Source organism: Mchenga conophoros, linkage group LG3 (assembly GCF_057382185.1).
Source record: "Mchenga conophoros isolate Kocher_MC1m ecotype Shallow Benthic linkage group LG3, M_conophoros_male_GT1.1, whole genome shotgun sequence".
In the NCBI taxonomy this organism is placed as follows: domain Eukaryota; kingdom Metazoa; phylum Chordata; class Actinopteri; order Cichliformes; family Cichlidae; genus Mchenga; species Mchenga conophoros.
Genome location: NC_140528.1, coordinates 29,828,476 through 29,851,418, shown reverse-complemented (window position 1 = coordinate 29,851,418; position 22,943 = coordinate 29,828,476). Strand labels below are relative to the sequence as shown.

The 22,943-nt window shown below is 40.9% G+C and overlaps 3 protein-coding genes across 3 annotated transcripts; 2 read left to right on the top strand and 1 right to left on the bottom strand.

Annotated features, from left to right (window-relative positions):
* The first annotated feature begins 548 nt into the window (after positions 1-548).
* Positions 549-5,923, top strand: LOC146578078 (endoplasmic reticulum chaperone BiP-like). Its single transcript, XM_085256401.1, has 9 exons — positions 549-680; positions 3,291-3,421; positions 3,515-3,746; positions 3,843-3,980; positions 4,046-4,158; positions 4,260-4,650; positions 4,739-4,976; positions 5,066-5,233; positions 5,371-5,923. The coding sequence occupies exons 2-9, from the start codon at positions 3,309-3,311 to the stop codon at positions 5,880-5,882; spliced, it is 1,905 nt and encodes a 634-aa protein (XP_085112527.1). The 5' UTR covers positions 549-680; positions 3,291-3,308; the 3' UTR covers positions 5,883-5,923.
* Positions 5,924-6,587: 664 nt separating this feature from the next.
* On the top strand, positions 6,588-7,861 carry LOC146578077 (H-2 class II histocompatibility antigen, A-Q alpha chain-like). The gene is made up of 2 exons (XM_085257049.1): positions 6,588-6,986; positions 7,212-7,861. Exons 1-2 carry the CDS (start codon positions 6,686-6,688, stop codon positions 7,325-7,327), a joined length of 417 nt encoding a protein of 138 aa, XP_085113175.1. The 5' UTR covers positions 6,588-6,685; the 3' UTR covers positions 7,328-7,861.
* Positions 7,862-10,357: 2,496 nt separating this feature from the next.
* LOC146578076 (stonustoxin subunit alpha-like) lies at positions 10,358-15,120 on the bottom strand. Its single transcript, XM_085267752.1, has 2 exons — positions 14,889-15,120; positions 10,358-10,896 (listed from the first exon to the last, which is right to left on the bottom strand). Exons 1-2 carry the CDS (start codon positions 15,118-15,120, stop codon positions 10,358-10,360), a joined length of 771 nt encoding a protein of 256 aa, XP_085123878.1.
* Between the last annotated feature and the right edge of the window lie 7,823 nt (positions 15,121-22,943).

Genomic DNA, 22,943 nt, shown 5'->3' with positions numbered 1-22,943 from the left:
GGGTTAGTATAGTAGTTAAAAAAATCACCATGTCTTTTTAAATTCTTAAACTAATTTGCAGAACAACAGATTTTGTCTTGTTTTAAGCTTGTTTGTTTGGCAAGGAACTGAACTCTGTTTGCAAGTGCATAGCTCCACTCTCCTCAAGCCACTTCATGACAACAGTCTCCTACTTTCCTTGCTAAAAACTCGAGATTTAACCATATCCATGTTATTTGTTTTAGACTTCTCATGGGCCAAGATAACCAAATTCCTCTTTCTTTTATGTAACGAAAGTGAAAGAATTTTACTAAAATTATTGTGATAGCATCAGTATGTGAAACGAGGAACCTGGTGACGGCAGAGTTGAAAAATGGGGCGGGTCTGAATGACGCAGAGAGAAACATTTCTCTACCAAACTGAAACTGTGAGAAGAACAATGTATTAGTCTCCCACTGACTGTACACATATAGATGTGTTTTTGAGTCGTTATCTCACAAGTCGCTGTGATTTTGATGACAGAGATTTGAAGTTTCATTTTGCTCTGCACTGCCTACTAGGAAACCTGACACTGGTTCTCGGCTGAGTGCTGACACAAACAGAGCACGAAGGGAAAGAGAAACTTCTAAAGGTTATCGCTGCTCATACTATTTTATTTTCTAAAAGAGAGGATTCAAGACTTCAACAACAAAGTCAAGCAGGTGAGACTCAAACTGGCGCCGGTTGTCTTAAATTAGGGTCTAGGTTGGTGCATAGTGAGCTAAACTGGCAAAATCATAAATTACAGTAGTCTGTGTTTAAGAAGTAAGAAAGGCTATTATTTTAAAATGCTGAGTGACTTAAAAGTCTCCCACTCAGTCAAACATTTTACTTTTAGTAATTGCAACAAACGTTGCACAGTTTTGTCAATATATTTTAAGTTGCTAAAAGAAGACTGGACTGATTCTACTCTAGGTACAATAACACAGTCATAAAATATTTATAGTATTTATTCTCTAATGTAACCTCTGACATTTTTCAGCTTGGTAGAGGCTGCAGGCAAGGCTGTAGTTTATCTCCCTATCTTTTCAAGTTAGTAATTGAACCTTTAGCTATCGCTCTTAGGGAGGACGGTCAGGTTGCCGGAATCTCTAGGGACGGGACAGTGCACAAAGTATCATTGTGTGCAGATGACCTATTGCTGTATATATCTAATCCAACGGGATCAATCCCTAAACTGCTCAAGGTATTAGACCACTTCGGACGCATATCTGGATGCAAATTGAACTATTCAAAAAGCCTACTGTTCCCTATTAATAACATAGAGCAAGATTTCTCTGCCTTCCCTTTTAAATTAGAAAAAGAAACGTTTAAATATTTGGGAATAAATATAACCCGTACAATGAACGAGTTGCGGATTCATAATTTTGACACTTTGTTAGAACAAACATCACAAGATTTTAAAAAATGGGCAACACTTCCGATCTCATTAGCAGGCAGAATAAATATAGTTAAAATGACGGTCTTACCAAAATTTCTCTATGTTTTCCAAATGGTTCCTGTTTTTATAACCAAATCAAGTTTCAAAGATTTAAACAGATTAATAGCAACATTTATTTGGAAAAATTCAAATCCCAGAATAGAAAAAACATATTTGGAAGTACCAAAAGAGGCTGGTGGGCTAGGGTTGCCAAATTTTATCTTTTACTACTGGGCGGCTAATATCACCAAATTATTGCACTGGAAATATGTTTATGAGAACAGCGAGGGTGAGGCTTGGATAAAAACGGAACTGATGTCAAATCCACTTCCCCTCCTAATCTCATCCCTAGCTCTAAATCAAAAACAGAAAATAACAAATCCAGTTGTAAGAACATCTATTAAAATATGGCTTCAATTCAGAAGGCACTTCTGTTTGCAACAGGTTAGTAATTTTTTTCCTGTTGCTTTTAACCCTTTTTTTTTTTTGCCATCCATTTCAGATAAAGCATTCCAAATTTGGCACAATAATGGTTTGAAGTTTTTTTACAATTTATTTTCAGGAGAAACTTTTAACACCTTTGACGCTCTGCTGAGAGATTACAATATACCAACCTCACATATGTTTAGATATCTGCAAATACGAAGTTTTGCAAAAACATTGTTTCCTTCTTTCCCCTACCTACCTCCCAAAAATCAAGTGGATACCATTTTGGAAATGGATCCTTTTGGCAAAAGGAGAATCTCCGTCATATACAAACTGATACAGAGCTTAAGGCCTATTACTTGGGAAAAAACTAAAAATAATTGGGAAAAAGACATTGGGGTGGATTGATCTGATGATGAGTGGAGATCTTGTTTGAATCGTATACATACTTCCTCCCTTTGCATGCGCCATGGTTTAATTCAGTTTAAAATTCTTCATCGTCTTCATTATACAAGAGAGAGGCTTTCAAAATTTTTCCCAGAAGCCGATCCTGCCTGTCCCAGGTGTAGATATAATCCAGCAAATGAGGGTCACATGATGTGGTCTTGTCCGAACCTGGATAATTACTGGGGAAATATATTTAAAGTATTATCTCACATCAGTGCGCAAAATTTAGTGCTTGATTTCCGCATTGGCATTTTTGGAGTTATGCCATTTCAATACAAAATTAGTAAATCTCAGGAAAATGCCATAGCGTTTGCTACGTTGCTTGCCCGTAGACTTATTCTATTCCACTGGAAGTCTGATAAGGCTCCTTCATACATACAATGGTTAAAGGAGGTGCTTTTCTTTTTACCACTGGAAAAACTTAGATACAGAGTTCTCTCATCACAACAAAAATTCTCTGCGACTTGGAACCCATTTATTGACTATATAGAAACGTGTTTTCCAGACGTGTGACATACGTTTTTTGTTTGTTTTTGTTTTGTTTCTGTTTACATGAGCCTCGGGTGGGGAGGGAGGGGGGGATGTTTCTCTTTTTTTTTTGTATAATCGCAACGTTTTCATTATGTATTGTGACCATGATTTGTGAAAAAAAAATTAAAATATTAGTTAAAAAAAAAAGTCATTCACTCAGTCAAATATTTTATTTTTACAAATCGCAACAAACATTGCACAGTTTTGTCAATATATTTTAAGTTGCTAAAAGAAGACTGGACTGATTCTACTCTAGGTACAATAACACAGTCATAAAATATTTATAGTATTTATTCTCTAAGACCAACTTCAAGTCTGCCATGGTTCTGGGACTCACCAAATCACATCTGTACCATTGGCTTTTTGAACTTGGGAGGCTTAGTCCACTTATTGATCTCAAGGCCACATTGATTTATGTTGTATTTCTTTTCTACATTTCTCCTTGTAGATTGGAGAGGAAACAAAGATGAAGCTGTTGTGGGTTGTGATTCTGTTAGTCGGCACAGTGTTTGGCGCCGCCGATGATGACAAGAACACTGTGACTGTGATTGGGATTGATCTGGGGACCACATACTCTTGGTAAGTCACTTCAGACTCTTTAAATAATGACACGATACCACTGTTGGAAAAAAAAAGTGAGATTCAGACTGAATTCAAGCTGTTATCTTGCAGTGTTGGAGTGTTCAAGAATGGGCGTGTGGAGATTATTGCCAATGACCAGGGAAACCGAATCACCCCCTCCTACGTGGCCTTCACCAGTGAAGGTGAGCGTCTGATTGGTGATGCTGCCAAGAATCAGCTGACCTCTAACCCTGAGAACACCATTTTTGATGCCAAGAGGCTGATTGGTCGCACATGGGATGACTGGTCTGTGCAGCAGGACATCAAGTACCTGCCCTTCAAGGTGAGTTTCTAAACTGAAAATAAAACTTGTTGGTTCTTTGGGTCATGTTTGAGCTAAATTCTTGTTAAATTAATATTGATGTATATTACTGTGAAGGTTATTGAGAAGAAGAGCAAGCCCCATATCCAGGTTGACATTAGTGGTGGCCAGGTTAAGACCTTTGCTCCTGAGGAGGTCTGTGCGATGGTGCTGACTAAGATGAAGGAGACAGCTGAGGCTTACCTGGGAAAGAAGGTACAAAAATGCTAATCTTAATTAATTGGTGTATCGTCAAATCTAACTTTATCCTTTTTCCTCAGGTCACACATGCTGTGATAACTGTCCCAGCCTACTTCAATGATGCCCAGCGCCTGGCCACTAAGGATGCTGGTACCATTGCTGGTCTGAATGTTATGCAAGTCATCAATGAGGCGTAAGCATCCAGTCAAAATGAATTTGATCATCTGCTATTTGAAACTGTAAAAAATGTCCCTGCCCTCCCTTCTAACAATAAGTTCTCACTGTATTCTTTAGAACTGCTGCTGGTATTGCTTATGGCCTGGACAAGAAGGATGGAGAGAAGAACATTCTTGTCTTTGATCTGGGCGGTGGCAGCTTTGATGTTTCTATTCTGACCATTGACAATGGTGTATTCGAAGTGGTGGCCACCAGTGGTGACACTCATCTGGGAGGTGAGGACTTTGACCACCGTATCATGGAGCACTTCATCAAGCTGTACAAGAAGAAGACTGGCAAAGATGTGCGCAAAGACAACCGTGCTGTGCAGAAGCTGCGTCGCGAGGTCGAGAAGGCCAAGAGGGAGCTATCTGCCCGGCACCAAACCCACATTGAGATCGAGTCATTCTTTAAGGGGGAAGACTTCGCTGAGACCCTGACTCGTGCCAAGTTTGAAGAGCTGAACATGGTAAGATATTAATCTGGTTTTGAAAATATTGCATATCAAATCCTAATGAAGAAGCGGTAGGACAACTTGTGTGTTCTTTAAAACCCAGGACCTGTTCCGGTCCACCATGAAGCCTGTACAGAAAGTGCTGGAAGATACTGACTTGAAGAAGTCTGACATTGATGAGATTGTCCTGGTTGGAGGCTCCACTCGTATCCCCAAAATCCAGCAGCTGGTGAAGGAGTTCTTCAATGGCAAGGAGCCATGTAGAGGCATCAACCCTGATGAGGCTGTTACATATGGAGCTGCTGTGCGGGCTGGTGTGCTTTCTGGAGAGGAGGACACTGGTGAGTCATGACTCTGAGAAATTTTTTATTTAATAGGGTTGAGCTTTCAAATGTGATCCTGTTTACTAACCCTTTTCCTTCACTTGCAGGTGATGTGGTTCTTCTGGATGTGTACCCCATGACCCTTGGTGTTGAGACAGTTGGAGGAGTAATGACCAAGCTGATCCCCAGGAACACAGTGGTGCCCACCAAAAAAGCCCAGATATTTTCTACAGCCTCTGATAACCAGCCTATTGTCGTCATCAAAGTTTATGAAGGTAAGAGTTTGGATATAGTTTTTTCAAGTTCCAATCTAGTGCTTTATAAAAAGAATCCAATGACAAGAAACACGTGACAGTTAAATTATATGTTCCACAAGTCTAATTGTCACCTTTTTTTTTTTTTTTTTTTTTAGGTGAGCGTCCTTTGACCAAAGACAACCATCTTCTGGCTACCTTTAACCTGACTGGCATCCCCCCTGCTCCTCGTGGTGTACCGCTGATTGAAGTCACCTTTGAGATTGATGTCAATGGCATTCTGCATGTTACTGCTGAGGACAAGGCCACAGGCAACAAGAACAAGATCACAACTAACCAGAACTGGCTAATGCCTGAGGACATCAAACGCATGGTGAACGACGCCAAGCACTTTGCTGAGGAAGACAAGAAGGTGAAAGACAGGATCAATGCTCACAATGAGCTGGAGGGCTACGCATATTCCCTGAAGAACCAGATTGAATCCATTAAGAAGGCAGTGGAGGAGAAGATTGAGTGGTTGGACTCCCACCAAGATGCTGACCTGGACGACTTCCAGGCCAAGAAGAAGGAACTTGAGGAGGTGGTTCAGTCCACTATCAGTACGACCTGTGGTAGTGCAGGTGTTCCACCAGCAGATAGCAGTAAGCAAAATGAGAAGGATGAGTTGTAGGCAGGTCTGAAGTCTTATCACTCCTTGGCCCTCTGGCATGTTGGTGTACATATTGGACTGATGGGACTCAAATTGTGAGAGGAGTGGTGGCAAAGGGGCTGACCATAATAAATTGAGTATGGGCTGACCATACTGAGAGACTTTAAAATACGTTTCAGTGTGTGGCTGTACTCAGGTGGTAGAGCAGCTCATCTACCAACCAGAAGGTTGGTGGTTCGCAGTCTGCACCAGGTCCTCTGGTGGTCAGAGCCCTCTGACAGGGCCCTCTGGTGGTCAGGGCCCTCTGACCACCAGGTCCATCATTTACCAGGCTCCTCCTGGTAAATGATGGGTGCCCAAATCCTTCTCAGAATCATAATCCAACACAGCGATGATGATGAGCAGAAATAGACGACATCATTCTGCTAAGATGTTGATCAGACTCATGTCTTTGATTAAGAACAAAGATGATCTACTTACTAGCAGCTCTCTTTAGCACTCTTATGTTTATGACAAAAGAATTTCTCTCTGCCTCGGTAAAGTTCTTCTTCTCTTGTCCTATCTTATCTTAGTTTATATTATCTTATCTTATGCTATGGAAATATAATGCTTCCTATGAAATGAAATAGGGAACCTACAGTATGTATTTCCACTTCATCACATGACATGAAACCAACAAAAAAAATCTGTTCTTGCACATTTGTGTTTTTTCCATTTTCTCTAGAAACTGGAGTTCAGCAGCAGAAGCTTCTGTTTCTTTCACAGTTTTTTGTTTTCTCGTGTTATTGAGTGCAGCCTGTCGCGTGGTGTTGTGAGCAAACTGTATGTGTTTGTGCACAGATGCTCCTGACAGTGTGGAAATCTACACTATAGTAAATGTGGAGATTGGAGTCCAGAACACTCTGATCTGTCATGTGACTGGTTTCTATCCTGCTCCCGTTAACGTCACCTGGAGCAAGAACACGAAGAAAGTGGTTATAGGAACCAGCATCACTGTTCCCTTATCCAACAAGGATGGTTCCTTCAGCCAGACGTCCAAACTGGACTTTGTTCCAAAGGGAGGAGATTTGTACGCCTGCATAGTGGAACATGTGGCCCTGACCCAACCAGTTACCAAAATCTATGGTGAGTATATCAGGTTCAGTTTATTATAAAATGTACCAACAACAGTAATCACAAGGTGAGTTATATTCTAAGGCAAAGGCTCCATGTGTGCAAAGCAATGGAAGTGTGTTCAATGATCTCTAATAATATGATCTGAAATAAAAAAACAAGCAGAAAGTGTTGGTCCCAGCACAAAGACTGACTGTTTACAGATGTGAAGGTCCACGTCTCTCTCTGTCTCTGCAGAGGTGGAGGACGTTGAATCCATTCTGGAACCTACAAAATTTTGTGGAGTGGGTCTGACTGTCGGTGTCCTCGGCGTGGCAGCAGGAATCTATCTCTTCATCCGAGGAATAGAATAGAATAGAATAGAATAGAATTCAACTTTATTGTCATTGCACATGCACAGGTACAGGGCAACGAAATGCAGTTTGCATCCATCCAGAAGTGCTTTAGTGATATAGATATATTACAATATATATTAGCAATAATATAGATATGTGAGTATATTGCAGAAATGGGTCTATTATGGTATGTTATAATGTACACGGTATGAAGTATGTTGTGAATATTCTATAACTAAGTATGTACAGGCTGTAGTGAGTACAAGCTATGTACAGGCTATGAACAGGATATAAATATGAAAAACTATACAGAATGTGAAATAAATAACTTTACAGAAATCTGAGATATACAGCTATACAGAAATGGGAACTATGCAAGTTGTAAACAGTTGTTGGATTAAAGATTATCGAATGTACAGAATGATTATTTACACAGAGCTATACAGTAGTGCAGTTAAGATAAGTTAAGATAAGATAAGGAAGAAAGTGATGCTGATCGGTTGATGCTAATGTTTTAATAAATTCTGAGGTAGACACCATCCTGTGATGAACTGATTTTTATATGATTCAGTACAAATGAAACATGTGGAGGAAAACTGTGGCAGCTGGTCCAAATGATCTCAGACCCTCCTGATCCTCACTGGGACTGATTATTGATGTGAAATGGAGAGTTTCACATCATTAAAGATTTACTGAGGAAACGTTGATTTCAGTGTGTTTCTGAATGTTTCTGTTGTGGAACGGTCTCATGCTGTATTTGGTGAGCTGATTTTTCTTGTGTGCAGAATGAAGATGAAGCTCGTGACTTTTTGAATTAAAATAACTGAATGTTTCTTTTTGATATTAAATTCATTCTTTTTATGGAGCAGCAAAACTGAAAAACAAATAAAAATCAGGTTAAAAGAAAGGCTAAAAAACTCAGGCCTTATCAGACTTCTATTTCTATTAATTGTTTCAAAGGTCTTGCACGGGAACCTGAACAAATTAAACCTGATTACATTTTAAGAAAAGACTGAAAAGATGAGCCCATCCAGCACCATCCTTGCCTGGTCCAGCCTCGTCTGGATAATAATTTCCCCCAGGGATCAATAAAGTATTCTGATTCTGATTGTCTTGTCCGGCAGTTGCTACACCGCCGTTAGGTCCCGCTTGGCCTGTACCACCTCACCTTTGCCGGCCGCTCTCTAGGCCCCTAGCTGGACATTGTTACTGTGTAAGGCGGCCTCCTGAACGAGTTCGTTGCTGCAGTTGGCTTCGTGGTCGGCTTCGCGGTCGGCTTCGCGGTCGGCCTCCGGATCTGCTCTGTCACCGCCACTGCTTTCCGTATTGTTTGTTCCCGTACCTGATTGGTCTTTTTTTCTCCGCCGCTGCATTCTGCGGTGGAGTTTTATATATATATATATATATATATATATATATATAAAGACATTGTGTCTTTATATATAAAAAAAAAAAAAAAACACCCAGCACGCCCCTGCGGGTGGTTTATCCTTCAAGCTCGGGTCCTCTGCCAGAGGCCTGGGAGCTTGAGGGTCCTGCAGTATCTTAGCTGTTCCCAGGACTGCGCTCTTCTGGACAGAGATCTCCGATGTTATTCCCGGGATCTGCTGGAGCCACTCGCCTAGCTTGGGAGTCACCGCACCTAGTGCTCCGATTACCACGGGGACCACCGTTACCTTCACCCTCCACATCCTCTCGAGCTCTTCTCTGAGCCCTTGGTATTTCTCCAGCTTCTCGTGTTCCTTCTTCCTGATATTGCTGTCATTCGGAACCGCTACATCGATCACTACGGCCGTCTTCTTCTGTTTGTCTACCACCACTATGTCCGGTTGGTTAGCCACCACCATTTTGTCCGTCTGTATCTGGAAGTCCCACAGGATCTTAGCTCGGTCATTCTCCACCACCCTTGGGGGCATCTCCCATTTTGACCTCGGGACTTCCAGGTTATACTCGGCACAGATGTTCCTGTACACTATGCCGGCCACTTGGTTATGGCGTTCCATGTATGCCTTGCCTGCTAGCATCTTGCACCCTGCTGTTACGTGCTGGATTGTCTCTGGGGCATCTTTACACAGCCTGCACCTGGGGTCTTGCCTGGTGTGATAGACCCCAGCCTCTATGGATCTTGTGCTCAGAGCTTGTTCTTGTGCTGCCATGATTAGTGCTTCTGTGCTGTCTTTCAGTCCAGCTTTGTCCAGCCACTGGTAGGATTTCTGGATATCAGCCACCTCCTCTATCTGCCGGTGGTACATACCGTGCAGGGGCCTGTCCTTCCATGATGGTTCCTCGCCTTACTCCACTTTCTTGGGTTTCTGCTGCCTGAGGTATTCACTGAGCACTCGGTCAGTTGGGGCCATCTTCCCAATGTATTCTTGGATGTATATATATATATATATATATATATATATATATATATATATATATATATATATATATATAAAGACATTGTGTCTTTTTGTCAAAAGACATTCAGAAAGAAGACAAGACTAGTTTCAATTGGTAAATTCAGTCTTTCTTATTTATTAGTTGATGATGATACTCCCAGACAATCATTTTATCGTTATAACTGCATTAAAATCCATTGAGCCAAAATTTGCAGCTTCTATGGCAAAAGTGTTTATAAATGATGAGCTTCCAACAATAAGTTAAACATATGATGAGTTTGGAAAAATCCCATTAAAAAAGTCCCATTAATCAAACATTTGGATTAATTTTCATGAGCTCAGACTTGTTGAAAATCCAGAGGAGCTGGAACTGTGTGAACTGAGCTTCAGAGAAACACAACATACTGATATTCACTGTGAAGCTTTGAGTGGAAAAAATATAGAAAAACAACACGTGGACCTGGAACAATAGTAGCTTGCATCTTTAAAAGACTGAAGAGGAAGAAGTTTACAAGAAATCATTTAGAACAGTTTCAAACATCAACTGACTGAATCTATGAATCTGAAAACATGTTTCTGAGTGAAAGAGACAGACATGTACAGACTGAACTATCTTTTCAACAACTGTTACAGTGTTTCTCTAACAGGAGGGCACTCTTTACACTCAACTCAACAGAAGCACTGATGAACCATATTCAACTGCAAACCCAGGATAAAGAGTTTCAGTGAATGTGGTGTTGAAGGTGTGGAGGTGGATCAGAGTGTCAGAGGAGACTCTGTAGAAGGACAGAGTGCCAGCAGGACAGTCCACATACACTGCTGCTCTGTTAGAGACAGAGGAGGAGGAGGAGGAGGAAACAGAGGTCAATCTGTTATTGTGAACTACACCTTGAGTGTCATCATTAGAGCAGATCAGACACCAGGAAAGCTCATTCCCTCCAAACGTAGAGTCCATACTGATTCCTTTCCTTTTGATTCTTCCGTAACTAACTGATACATGCACCTCTCCTTTCCATTCAACCTCCCAGTAACAGCGACCAGTCAGACCATTTCTACACAGCAGTTGAGGATCACCATCAAATCTGTCTGGATGATCAGGATATGACTGAACCTCATCAAATGTACATGTCACCCTTCTGTTGTTGTCAGACAGTTTGAGGTATTTTTGTGCTGTCATTGTGTCGATTGTGAGTTGACAGGAATCTGATGAGAGAACAAACACAATCCAGCTGCAGTTATTGATCCATCATCTGTTCATTGATTGACACTTTGATGATGACTCCTGACATCAGAGATGTGAATGAGTGATGTGACAGTTTGAAGATGGTTGAATGTGTGCTGCTTTGTTTTCATGAATCCCATTAAAAACACACTTACACTTCCTCAGACCTGGTGTCAACCATCGGACTCCAGCAGGCTCCACCCTGAAAGGAGGAGGGGGGTCAAACCAGCACAGTCTCTTTCAGCATGCACACATGGACATTACATGGCTTTCATACACATACTGTTAGACACCGATAAAGGAACAGTCCGAGATTTTCACAAATACACTTCAATCCATATGTGGCTCAAACTGCTAATGATCTGCACTCAGTACAACACTGTATTGAATGAAATATAACTGATTCAAACTGTCACCTTCATTATTTTTATATTCCTCTTCTGTTTAGCTGGAAAGGATACCTCCCTGCCTTTGATTTTATTAATGACCTTTCATAGTTTCCTGTAGCATCCAGCGATATGAAATGTGTTTCATGCTTTCTAACATACACTATAAACTCAAAACGTAAACTCAAAAGTTTTAGAACACCCTTTTCTACATATTTATTGCAGTTTAAGTCCTGTTAAGCACCCACACCCCAAAAATTAGGGGAAAAGGGAGGAGATCGCATTTAATCCATCATAACACGGGTTTAGAAGTATAAGTCCAAACATGTGTGGTATCCAAAGAAACAACGAAAACAAGTGAAGATTTAAAGAGCAGTTATGTAAAAGTCCACTAAACAAACAACTGAACCAGAAATTCTCATGTAACCAGCTAAAGAAAGGCTAGCTAGCCTTCAGAGCTATCACAGATTCCAAATACCAATGTTCATCATGCTCAGACCATAATTCACTGAAAGAGCTGCAAAGGAAGACCACAAAATCACATAGCGGTTCAAATGCACTAAGACAGAAGTTGGCTTACCATCCTGAGTTTTTTTTCCCATTATTTCTGCGGTAGCCAGTAGCCCTGTGATATCAGCAGCTACCATGGCTAACTGGGCACATCAGAGCCACCTCTGTCCAAAACCATCATTTTAGACCCTGCTACAGACACGTCACTGGACAGACGGCGCATGCTGTAAATCTGGGCCCATGTGGGCTTTGGCTGCAACTTCTGATTGGTTGGAGCTAAGTGAACATGGCATTGTTACAGTGATTCTATTTGCTCAAACGATTAAAAACAGGTGTTAACAATGCCAAAAAGTTTCAGCCTCTCAAAGTTTAAAAGGCCAGACGCCATTTAAACTACATGTGTACTACATGTGTGTGGCAGAAAGGGCCAGTAGCCTGTGAATATGTGGTTAATTCTTCAGAAGAGTTCTCTCAGGAGATTAGAAAGAAAATCGTAGACAAGCATGTTAAAGGTAAAGGCTATAAGACCATCTCCAAGCACCTAGATATTCCTGTGACTACAGTTACACATGTCATTCAGAAATTTAAGATCCATGGGATTATAGCCAATGTCCCTGGACCTGGCCGCATGAGGAAAATTGATGACAGATCAAAGAGACTGATAATCTGAATGGTAACAAAAGAGCCCAGAAAGACTTCTAAAGAGATCCAAGCTGAACTTCAAGCTCAAGGAACATTAGTGTCAGACCATCCGTCGTAGTTTGAGCTAAAGAGGGCTACATGGGAGATGACCAAGGAGGACACCATTGTTGAAAACAAAGCATACAAAGCCAGACTGGAATATGCCACACTACATGTTGACAAGCAGCAAAGCTTCTGGGAGAATGTCCTATGGACAGATGAGACCAAAATTTAACTTTTTGCCAAGGTACATCAGCTCTATGTTCACAGACGGAAAAATGAAGCATATCAAGAAAAGAACGCTGTCCCAACTGTGAAACATGGGGGAGGCTCGGTTATGTTCTGGGGCTTCGTTGCTGCATCTGGTACAGGTTGTCTTGAATCTGTGCGGGGTACAATGAAATCTCAAGATTATCAAGGGATTCTAGAGAGAAATGTGCTGGCCAGTGTTAGAAAGCTTGGTCTCAGTCACAGGTCATGGGTCTTATAACAGGACAATGACCCAAAACACAGCTTAAAACACTCAAAAATGGCTAAAAGGAAAACATTGGACTATTTTAAAGTGGCCTTCTATGAGCCCTGACCTCCATCCTATTGAGCATCTTTGGAAACAGCTGAAACATGCAGTCTGGAAAAGGCATCCTTCAAACCGGAAACAACTGGAGCAGTTTGCTCATGAGTCGGCCAAAATACCTGCTGAGAGGTGCAGAAGTCTCCGTTACAGGAATCGTTTGAATGCAGTGATTGCCTCAAAAGGTTGTACAACAAAGTATTCTACGTCTTCTACCGCTGCTCCATTGAAAGTGTGCTGACATATTGCATCGGTGTGTGGTTCTCCAGCTGCACCACAGCACACAGAAAGGCACTCCAGAGGGTCATCAACATGGCCCAAAAAATCATTGGACATCCTCTTCCCTCCCTGAAGGACCTGTACAGCACTCGCTGTCTCAAGAGGGCACGCAGCATCCTACGGGACTGCACACACCCAGGACACCGGGTGTTTAAGCTGCTGCCGTCTGGCAGGAGGTTCAGGCTGCTGAGGTCCCGAACAAATAGACTCAAGGACAGCTTTTACAACAGGGCAATAGCCCTGATCAATGTAAATAGCTGACCTGACTGGATACCTCCCTGGACTTTTTAGGGGGGAGGTAACAATGTTTAAAACGATAACAATAATATTTATATTTATAACAAGGTGCAATAATAATTAATGTGCAATAATAACAGTGTGCAATACACATACACTTATTCTTCTTTTTTATACTAAGTTAATATACTGTGTTGTGTTGTTTGTTACGTTGTGATGTGTCATCTCGTGTCGTGTTGTGTTATATGTAGTGCCGACGTAGGACAGTTTTTCCAATTTCATTGTACTACTGTACTATGTATGACTGTGCAATGACAATAAAGAGTTATCTTATCTTATCTTATCTTATTAAGTTGTAGGTAATATCATTTTTGTCCAGGCCTGTTTCATGCATTTATCTTTTTTAAATAATTCAGTTGAAGCATGGTTGAAAAGCAATGTCTGACTTTCATTGGTTAACATTCATAGAATTTTTATTTATTATTACTTTTGTCAGATTAAAGTTATTTCTGTGACCATTGTGAGTTTTTCTTTCATTGAATGAAGGGTACCGACCATTTTGTCCACGTCTTTATCGGAAAGGTTTATTGAGTGACAGACAAAATGGATTTTTGAACTTTACTTACAGTTTCTGGGTTACTTCACTGCCCTGAGCGAGACCACTATTCGGCACTCTTCCTTAATTTTTCAATTTATAGAGAGGAAAACATTGAGTCAGTGGGCAACAACTCCAAAATGTACTTCAATTGAATTGCTATCTATGTACAGCACAGAGACCTGCAGTAGTAACTACCTGTTTTATAACTTTATTTAAGCTCAATAATAAAAGTAGACAAAGTAAAAACATAACATTGGGTGTAGCGTGTTTTCCACGAAAGTCAGTTCATGAAAATGAAATGAAAAGATGAAAGCAAGATGAATTGCTTAAATATCAATAAATCAAAGGTGTTAATTTCTTCATGCAATTTTTGGAGAGGTAAAGGTAAAACAGGCATAACAGGATAATCTTTTTAGAAATGTTATTATTTAATGTATTAATAGTTTGGCTGGACAATTAACAAATTAATGGCATGCTATTTATTAAGGGAGTAACTGGGAAGAAAAATAAATAAATAAAAATATTAACTAACCTGAATTGCTAAAACAAAAAACTAACAAAAAAAACATCTTTAGGATATTTCCTCTAAGTAATTTGAGGAGACACGTGAGAAATTTAAAAACATAAAGTGACACAACCTGACTCTCAACATGCTTAATAAAATAAACCTTTGTATTTATTTTGTTGTTTTCATGTCTTTTTTTCACTTACTATTATTCATCATCATAATAATCAACGTTGCCACCTCCACTGCATGGTCTGAATAGCTCTGTATCATCACATCTACCGTTTTCAGCCTGTCTGCATTCTCCAGACGACTCTTTTTGATAGTCTGGAAATCACCTACAGGTTCATTCTGCAGGTAAAAGTGGAAACGTTTCAGCTGTTCCTCTCCCAGATCATCCAGCATTTCCAGGAGTTGCAATGGAACAGACTTCGCCATCATTGATCTGTAAAATACGAGAGGGCATTTTCATCTGAAAGAACAAGAGATTATCCATTAACTGTGGATACAGGAGGAAAGACTGAGTTTTTGTCCCAGTCACTGGACCAGCTCTTTATTCTCTCAAGGATAATTGGGTGCATGTGAGTTTCATCAACCATGAGGTCATGTGTTTTGTGGACTTTTTGCCGCATTGCTGGCAAAAAGTCCGACTAGTTCCCAGTGGGTGATGGACTCCATCAGTGTTGCCCTATGTCACTGATTCTCTTATTAATAGACAGAATTTCTAGGTGTAGCCAAGTGGCAGAAGGTTTCCACTTGGGTGGTCTTAGAATCTCATCTGTGCTTTTCACAGTTAGTGTGGTTCTGTTGGCTTCTTCAGGTGGTGGCCTTCACCTCTCATTTGCAATGGAAATGAGATTCAGCACCCGAAATGGTGAAATACCCACTCTGGGGTGAGTTACTACCCCAAGTGGAGGAATTTAAGTGTCTCAAGTCTTGTTTACGAGTGAGGGGAGGACACGGGAGATCGGCAGATGGATTGGTGCTGAGTATCTGAGTGACCCAGCCATCTGGGAGAAGAGGGAGTGAGAGGATTTTTCCGCACCGTGTTGGTATTCTCAAAAAGCCTGAGAATCCTCTCAGAGAGCTCTGAGCTTAGCCTCCAAATATCAGAAAGGAGTCCAGCTTAGGAGGTTCAGGAACATGATAAGAGCTGACACCTTCATGTGCTGATTTACAAATATGTTGTCTGACTGCTCAGACTGGCTCAGAGTGAACAAACTGATCACAGCTCGTCTCTGACACTTTAAACTATAAAAGTATGGAGGACCACAAGAGCCACGCTAAAAAAACCACATGTATACGGCTTGTGTCACTAAAGAATGCAAGCTTGATCGATGACCTTTTGACCTGGGTGGGCCATTTATATGGATACACTGTAATAACATGGGATTGGTTGGTGATATTAAAGTCCTGTTTGTGGCACATTAGTATATGTGAGGGGGCAAACTCCTCCAGCTGGGTGGTGACCATGGTAGCCATTTAGAAGTCGGCCATCTTGGATACAACTTTTGTTTTTTCAATAGGAAGAGGGCCATGTGACACATCAAACTTATTGGTATTGTCACAAGAACAACAATGGTGTGCTTGGTTTCAATGACCCAACTGTGGCCTGTCATTAAAACGTAAAAACTGGTGTATACTCTCATTGAAATATGTCAGTAAAAGCTCATCTCTTCTCTCAGGGAGAAAATATAACAGCAAGAGGTTTCAGCTCTGACTCGGTGTGGGCTCTACTTTCTTCTACTTTTAAAAGAAAATGTCAACTACTGTATTAAGTGACGTCATCCTCATTATAACCTGTTACTCACACACTGCACCACCGTAAGGAAAATATTTCTATTGTAAAAATCAAAACTCAAAAACATGCCATTAATTAATTCAAGGTGATCTCTTTCTTTCTTTTTTATTCCCACTGAAGCTTCTGTTGTGAATATCTGATAAGCAACAGGAGTCCTGCAGGTTCACTGTGACCCAAACTCCAGACTCAGTGAACATCACCTCACTGTTACAGGATACAACATCCACAGCAGCAGGAAGTTTCTCCAGGGTTCAGAGGTCACTCATCAGAGGAAGGTTCACAGGTGTGTGTGAAATGGACTATTGCGATTGGTCTAACCTGTGAAAATGTGATAAATGTTCACTTCTTATAGTGAAGGAAATCACATTTTTCAACCTTTTCATTTAAAAATATATTTTGAGTTAGTTAAAACCTTCTAGCTTTGCTGAACACTGTGTGGAACAAACCTGATGACAGGAAGTCAAAGACAACTTAAACATCAACCAAACTAAGCTGACTGAGTCCATGGAAAACTGTAACCCTGTGTGCTTATTACAGTAAACGCAGCAGTTTTTCCTCTCTGTGTTTGACTTATAAACTGATTTATTGTGATCAACACAAATGTTAACAGAGGAATGATTTTACTGACTGATCATTACAGTCGCAGCTTTCTGTGTGTGTGAGGATTTCTTCAGAGCACGTGATGATCACAGTTATTAACAGTCTGGTTTAACTAGTCTGTCCCCTCACTGTTTCACAGAACAGCATCATCAAATGCTTCAGATGTTTCACAGTTTCACGAAGCTTCGCTCTAGGATTGAGCTAGTGTGTGTCTCGTGGTGGAACAATTCAAAAGCCTAACTGACCACAAAGCACGTTTCCACGTAACCTATGACAACAGACTGTATGTATATTGTCTGCTTTAGAAAAGTGACAGAAAATGGATGGATGGGCTATGACGTAGTCACACAAAGAACAAAGGATGTGTAAGCAAACCCAACAGAATAAAAGTCATACTTTGCTGGTTTTGCTGTAGAGCAGGACCGACCACGGTCACCTCGTTCAGTTTGCTGAGCATGTGTGGAAAACCTCGACTAATGGAAGGACACAGAGTTTGTGTTCTGGTATTCTGAGCCACAGAATCGCTGGACTCCAAAACTAAATCATCATCAGTTACTCTGACCTGCCGTCAGCAATGAGACAACACATTCAGGTGAAACACCAGCTCCTGCTTTTACTGGCTGAGCTGATGATGTTTTCTTCTCATACTGTGGTGATGAAAACTTTGAAGAGATCATTGCTCCCTCGGTCAGAGTTACATGTCTGAGGTCTGGATCTGTCAGAGGAAGCAGGTGAGTGTCTGAGCTCTAAGAGAAAAAACTCGTGAAGCAGATTTTCTGTTTATGAGCATCATGAGGAGGACATTGTTCCATCCTTTAACATGGATGATGACACTTTCTGTTGGACGTCTTTTGGTTGCAGTGAGTATTGAGTGCAGGCTTAACACTGACAGCTCAAAAGGCTCAAATGTTTCCTACTCCAATGATCCATGTGTGGAAAAAAATCATCTGCATTTTGTGAAAATATTGTTTGTGACTGAATATTTTTATTGGTAATTTGGGTTTAAATGAATTAGGTTCCTCTGCAGAGAAGCAGAAGTGTCATGTATGGATTCAGGTGGTGATACTGAGGAGCAGAGGTAATCATGAGCTTATAAGAAACACAATATGCAGTGTTCTTAGCAGGTATCTGCCACCACCTCGTCAAAGATAACCTGAGTAATAAAACTGTTGTTTTTAAAAGATGTTAATTTTATTTAGGGAAAATGTTATCCAAACCTACCTGTGTGCAAAAGTCTGTACCTTGTATCAACCTTGGCATCGAGAACTGCAAATCAAAGATGTGTGGATTTTCGTCTTATCTTCTTTGAAGGATGGTTTGAATTCAGACACATTGGAGTTTTTTTTAGCACGAATGGCGGTTTAAGGTCAGGATGAAGCATCTCAGGCTTAAAGTCTACACCCAGCCACTGGTTTTTCTGAGCCATTCAGAGGTGGACTTGGTGCTGTGTTTCAGATCATTGTCCTGCTATCTGAGTGCTTTGACCTTCTCACCATGACCTGATGGTCAGACATCATCCTTGTGGATTTTCTGGTGCAGAGCAGAATTCACAGCTCCATCAGTTACAGCGAGTTGCCCTCGTCCAACCGGAGAGCGCAAAGTTGAAGTCTGAGTCACCCACGAGGAACACAGACATGTTTAAACAGTCAGTCTGGTGGACTTAAAGGTGTGGTTTGTAGTTATGGGAGTTGTGGAGCTACCCTGCTGACAGATGAACAAAGATTGTCTCCACACAGTGGACATAAAGGAGCTGTTATCATTATTCATGATGGACTCATGCCTTCGCAGGTTTCTGTCAAAAGTCTGTTTGGGTTGAGTGCTCCGTTTATTTTTCTGCAACAAGGTCAAACACAGAAGAGTGTCAAAGGGCACACTCTGAAACTGTGTCAGAGCAGCAGAGAGTGGGTGGGTGGGAGTGGGCAGATTGTAGTGACTAAACTCTTTTAGGTACTGCAGCTGATTATCTGACAGGAAGAAGGAGACGAGGCCTGAGCTCTGCAACCCCAATAATAGATGACAACCTGGTGATGAGTGATGATGGAGGGCGGGCTTGCTGCTGCATCACTACACAGAAAAACTCTTTGACATGTTTATTAAGATTACCTTTTTAAAATTATGTTTTTATAATTGGGCATAATATCATAGCCATTTCTTATGGGAGTGGCTACATGCTTATCTAAACTCTCATTCCCACCTTGACTCTTGGTCTTCTTCACCTTCTTCTCTTTGAAGCTTAGATGTCTGTGACAAAAAAAAATTACAAACAGAGATTACGAATAACCCAATTATTTATATTACAATAAGGGTTTGGAGGGAAATGTGTACACGTTGGGTAGAAAAGACTGGACTTCATTCTTGACTCCTTTATTGAGAAACAAAGACTTTGTTCCAGAAACGTCTCGCGGTATGTTCGATAAGTGGCATAAAAATAGATTAAGGGTAATTGGCGACTTGTTTCAAAACAACAAATTGATGAACTTTGAGCAACTGTAGTCAGATTTTAATATTCCGAGAAACCATTTTTTTTTTGTCTTTCTCCAGGTTCGTAATTTTGTTCATTCCAAAACTCCACAGTGTTTAGAAATCATTTTATATGATGAAATGGAGACATTTCTTATTAAGCGAAAAGCCAGAACTCGTTGTATTTCTGTGTTTTATACTCTTCTGTAGACTCTCAGTAGCAGCACACTGAGCGCTATTCATAAATGGGAGAGAGATCTTAATATTCAATATAGTGAAGAGGCATGGAAAGGAGTCATTAACATAGCTAGATCCATTTTTACTTGCAACCGCTTGCAAGAGACTTTCAGTGTTTGAAACGGACTCAGGCGCAGACCAGAAATCTTTGGCAAAAGAGTGTGCGTTTAATTACAGTTAAACACAAGGTAGAAATATATACAGTGTGGCAGGGAGAGGGATCCGGTGCTCCAGGGGAAACAGGGATTAATGTTATACAAGCTCCTCTCCTCGACAGATTCCAAAAACACACAGGCTCGCTCGGGTCCAGGGCAGATCTATACACACACACAGAAAGTTGTCCAGGTTAGAAACGATCTCTAACTCACAGATTCAGATTTACCAGATTCAGAGACTGACACTGATGGCTCAATGATCCAGTGCAGACTGCCACTCCACCACTTGGATCTCAGTTCGTATCCTCTCACTGGAAAATATCTCCAAACCTCACCTGCCTGCTCGCTCACCACTTTGGATCCAACCAGGTCAGCCGTTTCACCTTTTTCAAACACTAAGGAATTACATCACCTCCCCCTCAATACTGCACTTCCACCTCCTGCAAGCAAGCTGGAAAGACTGTTATACTCACCCTCTCTGGCAATCCGCTTGAACACAGCTATAACTCTGCTCTCCTCTCTCCCCAGTGTGACCATTACTTACCTGCCCAAGATCCAGTTGGGTTACGTTTTTGCCACTCTGATAGTTTTACGGCCACGTTTCCACACCACAGTTTGTCACATCACGGTGTATTCACCTTTGTCACATGTATTGTTCATTCAGCAATAAATTATGTTAAAACACTCCCTTGCATCTGCTCTGGTTGTCTGCGCTTGGTACTGTTAAAGTTGCAGGCCTCGCTGGCAGTGTGGTGTCCATCAAACACTGAAGAGCTGCTGGATTCATTGTTTCCTCCAAATGAAAGAAAAGTCATTTTCATGTGACAGAGCGACGATGCAGTGGAGTCTGTTTCTGCTTCTTCTGATGGGCAGTGTTGGGAAGGTTACTTTTAAAATGTATTCCATTACAGATTACATGCCCCAAAATGTATTCTGTAACATATTCCGTTACATTACTCAATGACAGTAATGTATTCTGAATACTTTGGATTACTTGATATATTATCATGCTTTTTACAACTACGTGAATGTACTATTGCTGTGTGATTTATTACTATTACTGAAGGTCCCTCCTCGCTCACAGACACATAACGTGTATGGCAGTCCATTCTCCCTGCAACACGGACATCACACCGACCTGGCCAGTGGACTCGATCAGATATACAGTGAAGAGTTTAAGAAGCTGAAGAACTCTAAAGCCTTGTGGATCGGCCTGTTCAGAGACAGCTGGAGGTGGTCAGATGGGAGTAACTTCTCTTTCAGATACTGGGACTCATTTAATGATGGACTAAACAACAGGAAATGTGCAACGACTCTGTTAGAGAGATCAGGAAGATGGAGCTCTGCTGTATGTGACCACAGAAAGCCTTTCTTCTGCTATGATGGTGAGTTTACACAGATTTGTCTCTGAGAGGATTTAGGTCAGTGTGTTTCTTCAGCCACTTATTTCTGCAGGTGAAGATGTTTAGCTGATGGTTGGAACAGAGATTTCTCTGTAGAGCGACTGATTCATCTGAAGAATCACTGAAATGTTTTCTTTTGTTCTTCCAGTGAAACTGGACCAAACATCCAGAGACTTGAAGTCCAGATTTTACTGATTTAATGTTTTCTCTGATTTTATGGCAGATAAACTGATTCTGATCAGGGAAAACAAAACCTGGGAGGAAGCCTTGAATTACTGCAGACAGACACATCATGGCCTGGTTACAATCAGCAACCCTCATCAGCAGCGATGGGTCCAGGAAAGAGCCAAAAATGCCTCGACTCCTTTCGTGTGGCTGGGACTGCAGTACGGCTGTGCTGCAGGTTTGTGGCTTTGGGTCACTGATTATGTAGTGTGCTATAAGAGGTGGGCTTCAGGGGGAAGGACTGAAGCCTGTGGCATGTCTGCAGCCATGACCACAGGAGGGCAGCACGAGTGGGTCAGTCAGAGGAAAAATGAGACATTTAATTTTATTTGTATAAAACACTAAAGTTTAAACCTAAAGTCACTTCTTAGCTGCACATGTAGATTTTCTGGGGTGAACTCTGTGTTTCTGCTCAGTGTTTACAGTCTCTGGGTTTGAAAATGACCAACAGATTTTTACCTGCAGCTTAGACATTTGCAGAGAGCAGTCTGTGTTTCATGTCCTCTCCTTTACCAGAGTCAGGAGCATCTTGGTTTCTTCCTTCATTGTTGCTGGATTGGTTCATTATTAAACTGTAGCAGGATGTTTGTTGTATTTAGTTCAGATAAGGTGATGGTTTTAATGTTTCTGCTTCATGTGCTGTAAATCTTTGCATCGCTCCATTGTATCCTCAGCTTGAATTACAAAGCCTGTCACTAAAAGCAGGTAAAAACATGTTTGTGTCATGACTCCAGTTCTACATTCTGATCATGTGTGTTGATGAAGCAAATAAACCACTGTAAGTGCAAGAAGCTACATGACTTATACACTTTCATTTAACCAAGTCTGTCACTGTTACAGCTTTCACAAGAACTAATACAAACAGCACCACATAATGGTAAAACCAGCATAGTAAACATGTAGCTCCATAAACATAGATGTGCAGAAACTGTCAATGAGTCTTTCACATCACTGTGGAAGAGTTTTTTTTCTTGTCTATTTTAAAGAATTGTTTGAATTTGGTCACAATGGAAGTTTTTATCAACCTCATCCTAAAGCAACTTGTTTCAATCTGATTTAGCTGAGCAGTGGTTTTCTCGTTTTCTCCACTCAAATATAAATCCTACTTTTTCAACTGTAAATAAATGGCTTGGCAGAAATTCTGTGTCAATTTTAAATCAACCTCATTTCACTAATTTCCCAGTCAACCATAGATCAAAGACTTTTCAATGGTGGACAGATGGGATATACCACTTTCATAGCAGTGCGATTGAACAGTCCAATTCATAATAGCTGTAATTTTTTGTTCAATTATAAATCCATGACCTCTCAAACTCGATGTTGTCTGGTAAACTATAATATCTAACCTTTGTTTCTGGTTGTGGTGGTGTCTCCCACCAC

Bases quoted from the DNA above. Each gene is read 5' to 3' on its own strand.
- LOC146578077 (XM_085257049.1), top strand. From the start codon at position 6,686: ATGTGTTTGTGCACAGATGCTCCTGACAGTGTGGAAATCTACACTATA. The intron at 6,987-7,211 runs GTGAGTATATCA...CTGTCTCTGCAG, and splicing joins ACCAGTTACCAAAATCTATG to AGGTGGAGGACGTTGAATCC.
- LOC146578076 (XM_085267752.1), bottom strand. From the start codon at position 15,120: ATGGCGAAGTCTGTTCCATTGCAACTCCTGGAAATGCTGGATGATCTG. The intron at 10,897-14,888 runs GTAAGTGAAAAA...TTCTCTCATCAG, and splicing joins TATTATGATGATGAATAATA to ATTCCTGTCAACTCACAATC.
- LOC146578078 (XM_085256401.1), top strand. From the start codon at position 3,309: ATGAAGCTGTTGTGGGTTGTGATTCTGTTAGTCGGCACAGTGTTTGGC. The intron at 4,977-5,065 runs GTGAGTCATGAC...CTTCACTTGCAG, and splicing joins TTCTGGAGAGGAGGACACTG to GTGATGTGGTTCTTCTGGAT. The intron at 5,234-5,370 runs GTAAGAGTTTGG...TTTTTTTTTTAG, and splicing joins CGTCATCAAAGTTTATGAAG to GTGAGCGTCCTTTGACCAAA.